Source organism: Oculina patagonica, chromosome 10 (genome assembly GCF_052425735.1).
Source record: "Oculina patagonica isolate OP01 chromosome 10, crgOcupat, whole genome shotgun sequence".
Lineage (NCBI taxonomy): Eukaryota > Metazoa > Cnidaria > Anthozoa > Scleractinia > Oculinidae > Oculina > Oculina patagonica.
This window is the reverse complement of record NC_135767.1, coordinates 2,496,108-2,507,143: the sequence shown is the minus strand read 5'-3', so window position 1 is coordinate 2,507,143 and position 11,036 is coordinate 2,496,108. Positions and strand designations below refer to the sequence as shown.

At 38.0% G+C, this 11,036-nt stretch overlaps 2 protein-coding genes across 2 annotated transcripts; both read left to right on the top strand.

Moving 5' to 3' along the window:
* Positions 1 to 832: 832 nt before the first annotated feature.
* Positions 833 to 2,327, top strand: LOC144628815 (adenosine receptor A1-like). The gene is made up of 2 exons (XM_078486929.1): positions 833 to 841; positions 1,092 to 2,327. The coding sequence occupies exons 1-2, from the start codon at positions 833 to 835 to the stop codon at positions 2,223 to 2,225; spliced, it is 1,143 nt and encodes a 380-aa protein (XP_078343055.1). The 3' UTR covers positions 2,226 to 2,327.
* A 2,053-nt stretch (positions 2,328 to 4,380) lies between these two features.
* On the top strand, positions 4,381 to 5,319 carry LOC144628814 (adenosine receptor A2a-like). The gene has a single exon (XM_078486928.1). It carries the CDS (start codon positions 4,381 to 4,383, stop codon positions 5,317 to 5,319), a length of 939 nt encoding a protein of 312 aa, XP_078343054.1.
* Positions 5,320 to 11,036: the final 5,717 nt, after the last annotated feature.

Below are 11,036 nucleotides of genomic sequence, written 5' to 3'. Positions count from 1 at the left end.
ATTTAAGACTTTTTTTCTTGTTTTATCATTCGTTACTTTTACCGAAGACCAGTTTTATTTACCTTTTTAACATATTTCGATTTTTTAAGATGTGGAAACAGATTTGCTTGCTTTTTCACCGAAGCAAATGCTATCGCTTCTGTGAATGCTTACGTTTCTCAGTTCTTCTACATTTTGCTTTGTCAACAGGAGCGTTTCCATTCGTTTTGTATCTTTAAACTTTAAATCTTTAAAATATAATGGATCAGGAAGTTTCGCACTCTTCCGCTTGAAAATGGCTGCAAAAATTTGTTAATGGATTTGGTGAAATGTACCCTCAAATCTTGAGGAGCTCTTGAACCGTAAATGGAAGTCAAACTATACCAGCCATTATGATTTGGTACAAAAATACCTTCCTTTACTGAATGCATTAACCCTGCCTGTATTCCAGTGATAACAGTTTGAAACATGGTTGCAATTTTAAGGTATGACAATTAATTTTTGAATGGTCGAGTTTTTACCATGAATAACTGGATAATGACAGCATTTTCTGAAATTCATGATTTCTCGCGCGTCCGTTATATTTCATTCCGTGCACATCGAGGTCAAATCATAACAGCCAATTTACATGGAAACTCTTTGTTAATGACTGTGCTTATATCTGAAGTGTTGCACTTCTTAAAGGACGCTCCGATTTGCCAACCACCTAATGGATTAAAACAGTGTTAAATCCTTAACTCCATGTACAATTTTGCAGGAATAGGTTGTATCTTTTGGGCATTTGTAGTCTTAGTTCAAAGCGTTTCACTTTGATAATTTTTATTAATGTTTTGCACCGTTGGAAGAAAAGAGCATGAATCAAGTAAATTCATAAAAACTATAGGAAAACACGAACCAAAATCATAAAACTGTAAACCGACATTGTCATGTAAATATTGTCGAAATCTGAAAAAAGAACGGCAAAGAAAAATAAATCCTTTCAGTTTCCATTGAGGCTCCTCTTTTTAGACGAACACAATTTCCTTTATGGCAGTGCTATTCTCTTACAAACAGGTGCAGTTGTTTGGCTGCAGTCTATTAAACACGGAACATAGCACAGAGGCGGCCAGTAGGCAGCTATAGATTACAGAGAGAACAAGTTCGATCGCAACAGAGAAGACATGAATTTGAGCGCCGCATCCACAAGCGGGACGATACCCCATGAATGTGAAATCTATGACATTCTTGGAGGAAAACTTGATCACACTACAACAGGGGCTAACGTGGTGCTTGTCTTCTTAACAGTCGTGAGCATAATAACTTGTCCTTTTACAATTGTTTTGAACTCGCTGGTGATAATCGCAGTTAAAACCAAAGCGCGTCTGAAAACTAACTCAAACACTGCTCTCGGCTGTTTGGCCGTCACTGATGTGTTGATGGGAGTTATTGGCCAACCTATATTAATCGCCGTCTTAATATTAATCCTGCAAGGTGATACGTCTAACAAACACTGCACGCTGCAACATCTATCGAAAATTGTTATTAAGGTATTGATTGGAGCGTCAGTTCGTCACCTGGCCTTGATAAGTGTGGAAAGGTTTATAGCCATTAAACACTCGTTTGCGTACACAACCATGGTCACAAAACCTCGAATACTCGGTTCGTCCGCTCTGGCGTGGATCACTGTAGTTCTAATCATCGCGCCTGTACTCTTGACGGGTAATAACTTTTTCTTGTTCAATACTGGTATTTTCTTATTTATTTTCATGTCCATTATAGCCTTTTGCCAGATTGCAGTTTATTTTGAGACTCGTCGCCACGAAAAACAAATCGCTGCCCAACAAGTCTCAGTAGAAGCCAGACAGAAATTCTTAAAGGAGAAGAAAGCTTTTAAGTTAACAACATTTGTACTATTTATACTATTATTGTGTTATTTGCCAATAATTGTTGTTAGAATACTTCTTAAATTGACTTTTACCATCACTAGTTTAAATATAGCTTACATTGCTTCTTTCACTGCAACCTTTGTAACAATGCTCAATTCTTTAATAAACCCTGTTATTTACTGTATCAGAATAAGACAATTTCGCGTAGCGTTTATTGAAATATTGCTTAGAAAAAACTATACACAAGCAGAACAGTTTGAAAGGCGAATGTTTGGAAGATCGAACATTGTGGCACCGCTTGAAGTAGGGCAGGAAAGAGAAGAAGCTCAACACAACGACCAGGGAAATCCAAACAACAACGACAACAACAACAGTGGCTAGGACAGCATGGACAACAAAAATGGAACTCAAATAAACGATGGAACTATCGAGTAAAGTACGAGATCGTTGTATTTAAGGAGATAACTGAAAGATAAATGTAAACTTGTTTCTATGCGCAATGTCAGTTGTACAGAATACTATTTTCCATACATTTTCTTCAAACACTTCTCACAATACCCAATCTTGTTACATTGGCATTTATAATTTTAAAATACAGTCATAGAAATAGAGCTGTAAATAGATTTTCGTTCAACCTTTGCCTATTAGTTGTTCATCTTAAGGGAACCTACATTTTGCAATAAAAATGAGTCGCTTAGATGTGCCGGAAGACCTTGTATACACCCTCTGATTTGTTACAATATCAGCTTTCGGAAACGTTGTTATTTGAACCGCTCACTTCAGGTTTCGTGGGTGCAGAAAAAATAGGGAAGAAAGCAAAACGTGAAACGTGTTGGTTTTGCCATAAGGCATTTTATTTTCACCGAACTTTGCCTTTTGGTTGTTTTTTGTAAATCTTGAAATAAAAAAAAAATTATAAAAATTTTAGGTTTTTAAAATTTTTCCCGAGATTTGACAAAAAATACTTGAAAACTCTCACTAGCATAATATGAAAAAATGAGTAACTTCGACCCAAGGAGAAAATTATTGGTGTGTTCAGGAACGAAGACTGGGGAGGAGAGGGAGATTAGATGAAATCAAGGTGTTCATTGGGTAGGGGACTGTATTTGTAGTTATTAAACATAACAGTTGTTTTCGGGAGGGGGGGGAGGGGATCAGATATAATAAGTTCAAATAGCTGGTTTACGTAAAGAAATTCCTCCGGTCCCTAAAATATCCAGTTTATAATGTACATATGGCAATTTTTAGAACGAGAACGACAAATTTGATTTGGAAAAAAGACATGCTTCGGTCGCTCAACGACCAAAATAGACAATAGACTTGGAAACAATCTTGGCATTAAGTTAGTGGTATCGTCTTTTAAGATTCTTAAATGTTCAGCCAAATGCTTCAAAATTCAAGAACATGCGACCACAAAATTCCAGAACAAAGCCGTCTGCTCTCGCAGGCTAAGACAAATGAAGTCATAAAAACTGGGGCATGTTTATTTAACTCTTTCGCTCTAATTGGCGTATTTGTTTCTTTCGCTATTTTTCTTAATTTTTAAATTTGAATATTTAGTATAAATTGTCATTGTTGCATTAACATGCATAAATTCAAATAAAACCTGTGAAATTTACTCACAACTGAAGATAGTCATTGAATGACCGAAACATGTTTTGTTTAATTTCAAAATCAAATGTGTCGATCACTATCTAAAAATTATAGCCAGACTGCTTCTATCAGACCAGATCTTTTAAAAATCGCAATTATCGAAAACGCTGCTTTATCGATTATCATATATTAAGCTCACCTTAAATATAACATGACAGATGTTTAATAGGTATATGTTTTGTATAAATTTACACGGAAAATGAATACTGCATAGTAGTCTTGTTTGGAATTAAGGTCAAAGATGTGAAAACATTTATTTCTCGTCATTTATACCTAATACGAGTTTTATTTGCTTTTTTTACCATTTCGATTTTTTTATGATGTGTTTTCTTTTTAGCAAAAGGAAATTCTGTCGTATCTTTTAACAAAATATAATGGATCAATTTATGGCAGTTTCCTGACTCTTCCGCTTGAAAATGGCTGAAGAAATGCGTTAATGGCCTGAGTATAATGTACCCTTGTATTTTGAGGAGCCCTTGAACCGTAAGATGGAAGACAAAAGTACGATGCATTATGAGTCGGTGCAAATATACCTTCCAATTATTAAATACATTAACCCTGCCTATATTTATTTATTTAAAGTCACTGACAACAGTTTGAAACACGGTTGCAATTTGAAGGTTAGCCTGCGTAGCTGGCGGTATTTTTGGGTTTTAAAGCGCGTCCAAGCAAGCGGCGAAGCCGCGACAACGAGCGGCGCAGCCGCGAGTGGCTTTCAACTCCTCCTCCCCAAGGCACTCGCGGCTGCGCCGCTCGTTGTCGCGGCTTCGCCGCTTGCTTGTACGCGCTTTATAACCCATAACCCAAAAATGCCGCCAGCTACGCAGGCTATTTGAAGGTTTGTAAACTAATCTAGGAAAATGTCGAGTTTTTGCCATAGATTATGAATGTAGTTCTGAAATTTTCTGTTAAAACCAACTCTAACATTGCACTCGGCTGTTTAGCCGTCACTGATATGTTGATGGGAGTCATCGGCCAACCCATTACTACCGCCTTCACAATATTAATCTTGCAAGGTGATACGTCTAACGAACATTGCACGCTGCAACGACTATCGATAATTGTTACTAGGACATTGATTGGAGCGTCAATTCGTCACCTGGCCTTGATTAGTGTGGAGCGGTATATAGCCATTAAACACTCGTTCGCGTACACAACCATGGTCACAAAAGCTCGAATACTTGGTTCATCCGCTCTGGCGTGGGTCACTGTAGTTCTAATCATCGCGCCTGTACTCTTGACGGGTAATAACTTTTTCTTGTTCAATACTGGTATTTTCTTATTTATTTTCATGTCCATTATAGCTACTTGCCAGATTGCAGTTTATTTTGAGACTCGTCGCCACGAAAAACAAATCGCTGCCCAACAAGTCTCAGTGGAAGCCAGGCAGAAATTCTTAAAGGAGAAGAAAGCTTTTAAGTTAACAACAACTGTACTATTTATACTATTATTGTGTTATTCGCCAATAATTGTTGTTAGAATACTTCTTAAATTGACTTTTACCATCACTAGTTTAAATATGGCTTACATTGCTTCTTCCACTGCAACCTTTGTAACAATGCTCAATTCTTTGATAAACCCTGTTATTTACTGTATCAGAATAAGACAATTTCGCGTAGCGTTTATTGAAATATTGCTTAGAAAAAACTATACACAAGCAGAACAGTTTGAAAGGCGAATGTTTGGAAGATCGAACATTGTGGCACCGCTTGAAGTAGGGCAGGGAAGAGAAGAAACTCAACACAACGGTCGGGAAAATCCAAACGACAACGAAAACAACAACAACAACAGCGGCGTGGACATCAGGGACGACACAACATAAGGAGATGACTGTAGATAAATGTAAATTTGCCTCCATGCACGATGTCAATTGTACAAAATACTAATTTCCATGCATTTTCGTCAATACTTCTCATTATACCAAATCTTGTTACATTGGCATAAATAAGAGAAAATAAATCAATTTTAAAATCTAGTCATCAAAGTCATCAAAGTTGAACGTTATGGGTTGTCCATCTTAAGGGAACCTACATTTTGCAGGAAAAATGGGTCTCTTAGGGGCAGGGACACCTTGTACACACCCCTTTGATTTCTTACAATATCAGCTTTCAGAAACGTTTACTTATTATTTGAACCGTTCACTTCAGGTTTCGTGGGTGGAGAAAAAAGGAAAAAAACAAAGAGTGAAAAAAACATATACTCTGGTGACTTTACGCAACAATTTAATATATGAATATTAAAGGAACGCATTTTTAATCGACACTGATCCAACCTGCTCCAAGCATACATCAATCTCGAGGCTACAGTTATATTTTCACGAGTACAGACGTAAGCAGTGTATAAGTTCATGTTTCCGTTAAGACCATTAATTGTTTATTTTTCTACAATATAAATTTGTCTGTATTCATTTCATAGAAAGAAGGTAATTGCTAGACCCAGACAAGAGAACAAATTGATAGATCACCATACCAATTCACGAGAAAACGATGATCAATCTCTTTCTATCGACAGCCAAGCCACAATTTTCCAAATTAATATTACCGTATTTACTCGAATAAGCGTCGCCCTCGAATAAGCGCCGCCCTCGAATAAGCGCCGCAGTTGGGACAAAAAAGTTAATAAGCGCCGCCCCCGAATAAGCGCCGCAGTCCTGATGTGGGGCTTATTCGAGGAATTCCGTTTAACTAAAAACAGCACTACAAAGCCTCTAAAACAAACTTGGACATTTCGTTCCATCAAAAGCGATGTTTTGCAGTTCAAAGTGATTGTTTTACCACTCGCCCATTAGTTTTTCTATCCAACCTTCTAACCATTCTTAGTTACGTAAATGTTGTGAAGGCCCCGAACTTTGCCAGGACACCAAGCGCTACTTCTTTTTTTCAGCAAGAGACGAATACTGACAATCAAAAGACGCTATTTTCAGTTACTGTAAAGGATTCGATTCTTTGTGGCGTCCAGATTTTAAATAAGCGCCGCCCTCAAATAAGCGCCGCCCTCGAATAAGCGCCGCACTTGAGGAGTGAAAAATTTAATAAGCGCCGCGGCGCTTATTCGAGCAAATACAGTATGTGTAAAATTATGCGCAGTAAAGATGCGCGATGCAATACTAATGCAATTCTTCGTCACGACCGTGCATCTTAAAGAAATTGGCCATTTTTTGTAATCCGTCTTAATCCTCCACAGTCGTAACCTTGCTTGTTTATTTTCAGTTAAGTATTAGTAATTTGGTGTTTTTCTACCTTCGAGATCTATTATTAGTACTAACCGTGTGGATAGTTAAACTCGGGATAGTGTGTGCTATCCGGAAACCTTCCAGCTCGGAGTCAGGCTTCAGTAATAGGCAAAATGGCTACCGTGACAGTAGAAGAAACATTAGCAGTCAAAGAAGCAGCTGTCGCTGCTAACACAAAGAAGGGACAGATTTCGGCCTAGTAGTGTTTATAGGTACGAGTGGTACGAGAAACCGACACAAAACGATTTGTTTACATACAGTTCCTAACTATAAAGTTAGCGTATTGTTGTTCGAGGCTTGCGAAAGTTAAACGTTGTAATCTAAAAATGTCTCACAAAATGGTTTCAAATGCAAGAAAACTTTAAAACTCCTTTTAAGAAAATGACGCCGGAACAACTTAAAAAAGTACCTTCAAAAGTTATATCTATCCGCAAGAAAACGCCACGGCCTTTTCTACAACAAAAAGTGGCTTACCGCAATTCGGGCCGCTTTGGATCGTCATCTGAGAAGTAATTTGCATCCAATAAATCCCTCGGAAATTTTCTTAAAACAAAAGAAAAAGTGGCCAAATTGCTTCTACTGGCAGAAACAGACCATGACAAAGGGAGTCGTAGCTTTAATTTACGAATCGATACGAAGTGGGCGAGCTCGTTGAAATCGATTCCCTTCAGCTACATTATATAAATTACATCAAACAGCCTGTCTTGTTTTTTAATCAATTTGTTCCTTCTTTCCTTGCGGACAGGTAAAACTTTTGATGACTAAAATTTCTTTCTCTGTAATTTTAACTAAACACATGATCGAGAACGTTTGATTTCTCTTGACCACCGGATGTATCGTGTTAATTACTAGCGCTGTTGCCCATTTTGTGCGCGATTGTACTTGTACTGATCTTGTACAGGTCTTTTAACAGAAAATAAATCAATTTTTGCGAGTATTTTAAAAGGGCTATGTCACGCAATTTTAGGCAATTTCGGCACTGACCAACTAGTCATACAATTAACAGAAATATCACAATAACAGCTTAAAACTGTAGAAGAACTCGAAAGAAACACATAGAGGCTAAAAGGGTGCATGGATGGGCAAAATTCGAGAAGATTAAAACGGATTGCGTTCGGGTAAACTTGAAAAATGTAGCCCGACTTTTTTCAAGTTTATCTCAATTTGTATGAAAGTGTCATTTACAATGCTCGAAAATCATCCTTATTTGTTATGTGGCCATGGTTTTGCTAATAAAAGACTTTTGCTTTACCATTTTGAAGTTTAGAGCTCTTAATTAGCGAAAATAAATAGAATGACCTAAAATATCGTGACCTAGCCACTTTAACCTCCTGATTTGGTATATACTACTGTGAAAAACAATTATTTCCCCCCCCCCACCCCCCAGTGTCGGTGTCCACTGAGGGGAATAAGTGATAATTATTCCTTTAATATGAAAGTGTTTTTGCACGTCAGAAAAAAATGAAACAAAATATCATAGCAGAGCCCCTTTAAGTCCACTCTAGTACAGTAATATGTACTTATTGACTGAGTGGGAGGGCCGGACGGGAAAATATTTGGCTCGAGGTCAGGACGTACGGACCGAGCGCAGCGAGGTCCGTGCGTCCTGACCGAGAGCCAAATATTTTCCCGTCCGGCCCGACCTAACTCAGTCAATAAGCATTTTATCATATGACCACTGATTTTGTTTTGTTTTTCTTTCGTGGATGCAGACGCGGCGGCCCGTTTCGCGCGCATTTTGAAAAGCCAATGGTATCGCGTAATTTGTTTGGGAAGCCAGTAAAGTGCATTTGAACTGCGATGTGCGTACAAAGGTTTTGAACTTCTGTTAAAATTGTCAATGAAATCTCCGAGCTTTTAGCTCCATTCCAAGAAGATTTAAATCCGCCTAAATTTCTCGTACATGATTGCAGTTAGTAGAAATTTCAAAGGAAACGTTTATGAAGGACTACAACAAAGAATTTGCACGTAGTTTCGGCTAGCCGTGCTCGTCTCTCAGCGAAGACTGAATTTCTCCTGATTGAACAACTTAGCGACGTTTCTTCTGAGCTGAAATTCACAATTGGTTTGAACGAGAGGATTAAATAACTTTCCACCAAGAAGGATTTTGGATGTTAAAACAACATAAGATCTTAATCTATGAAACTACGTAAAGACTTGGGATTATTCTGGCAGTTCAGGATTTTGCTTCGCTCCGTTTCCTTTCGGCTTCAAGTTGTTTTGTTTACCACGGATCGTAGGATTCATGAACGTCTGCTATTGCTGGTTAGTCCTTGAATTCGTTAGTTCCTCGACGATGTTGAGCTCCGCATTACAGTTGATGTCCGAATTGTGCTTAAAATGCTTCGTGAAAACAAGCGGGAAACTGTGTCATAATCAGGTTAGTCGTAAACATGTACTCGCATTTTGTTTGTTGTGATTTTAAAATTACGCAGCAGAAAGAGAAATTTGAGTTTACTTCGCATTTGCATTTTTTCTTTAATGTTTATCATGACTTCAAACCAGGATTCGTCTTTGTCCGATTTTTTTGACGGCTTTTATTTCGATTTTATTGTTGCGGTCAGGAGTATTTCTTCATCATTTGCCAGGTTTAAACACGTTTTGTTTTTAAAATTTCTGCGCCTGTAAACAACATCCTTTCTAGATAGTAAAGTTTTAATTAACATGTTGGACATTCTTTGCTTTTTAGAAAAATCTAAACTATCGTTCATATGAATTCAAAGCTGTGGAATCAAATGGTTTCAATTCCGGCATCTCGCGGCAGTAGCGGGGCCGTACGCTTTTCTAGTAGGGCCGTACGGCTTTTTCCGGCCCTGCTAGAGCGAGGCGTACGGCCCTCATACGGGACTTTTTTTCATATGGTTTTCCAAGGAAATTGCGCGCGGGTCCGTACGGGTCATATGATAATTGGAATTTGCTTACCAAACAAAAGGAAATATCACATTCACAAGAACGCATTGGTTTTTAATGCTTTTCGGTAAAAGGTACTAAAATTGGCGAATAGGTCTTCTCGTACATTAAATGCACCTAGTACATCAAGATGGAGATATAAAGTAAATTATTGTTGAAGAAAAAAGGGAGTCATTACCATTTTTAGGTGTTTTTCCAGTCAACAAGGACAAAACTTAAAAAGTCAGCCAGACTTTTTCAAGTTCAGATCTAAAGTTCCTGATGGCATCACAATAATATCACTTGTTTATCGCTTCACTACACTTGCTTGGTGATTTTTAGCAACATTGGACCACTATTCGTAGTTTCCATATGTCTTTAGGTTCTTGAGTTTTTGAAGTGAAACTGGTGACAGTGTCCCTTTAATATTCAGAATTGATATTTTTGTAGCTCGAACAGAAACAGAAATGCTAATGAGGCAAATATTAATGTAAACACTGAAGATTCCCCTATAAATAAGTACTTGGAAAAGGTAACCAGTGTTGGGCTAACAGGCAGTATTCCAGGTCGCTTAACATAATGCTACAGGAACTTGGGCTGAACGTCGGCTTCTTGAGTCATTAGCTTGGCCCCGTAAAACATTTCACCTTTTCAAGAAGGACACTTAAATGAAATTAAAAATTAAAAATTCAGACAGCCGGGTTGCCATCCCGAAATTGAAACCTGTTTATCACCCATAACGTTAACGTAACTCCTTTAAACAATATAACTTTGGATAATTATCAACTGAACGCTATCAAAAACTATGCAGTTTCGTTTCAGATTGTCACACAGTTGTCTGTCTCAAGAATGTTGCGTTTGAAACATACTTTGTCCAAGAAGGTTTCAGAGTGTTTGAGCTTCAAAATGATTAAGCAATATTTGAACCTCTTATGTGCCCTTTTACGGACTATATCGTGGAAAGTGTTTGCATGGAAAGTGTCTCCTCTTTGTTAACTACAATGCCATCATAAAAAGCTTAAAATACACTTAGCAATTACTTCCTGGTGGTATTGTTTTTGACTGTTTTCAGTACTTGCTGGGACATTTTACAGCGCGGCTACTGTGTCCCCCCCACTACTGTTACCGCGGTCACCCAGACCATCACAAAGCAGAAAGGGAACAATAGATTCCAACATTTATTTACTCAGACAGAACAATAAAATTTCAACTAGTTCGTTCGCCACGAAAACAGATCTATGCAAATTTTGGCTACACGGGTTTGGGTTTTCAAATGAATTGCCAAACTGTGCAAAACCAGGGAAAGCGACGACCGTAACGTATCTCTCCTGACATAAAAGTGTGTGCAGATTTGCAAACAACGAAAACACAGTTTGTTCGCTGTCGTGATTATTAAGTTTTATGCCCACTGTCGGATC

What these genes read in the sequence shown, in the direction of transcription:
- LOC144628814 (XM_078486928.1), top strand. Translation starts at nt 4,381, where the DNA reads ATGAATGTAGTTCTGAAATTTTCTGTTAAAACCAACTCTAACATTGCA.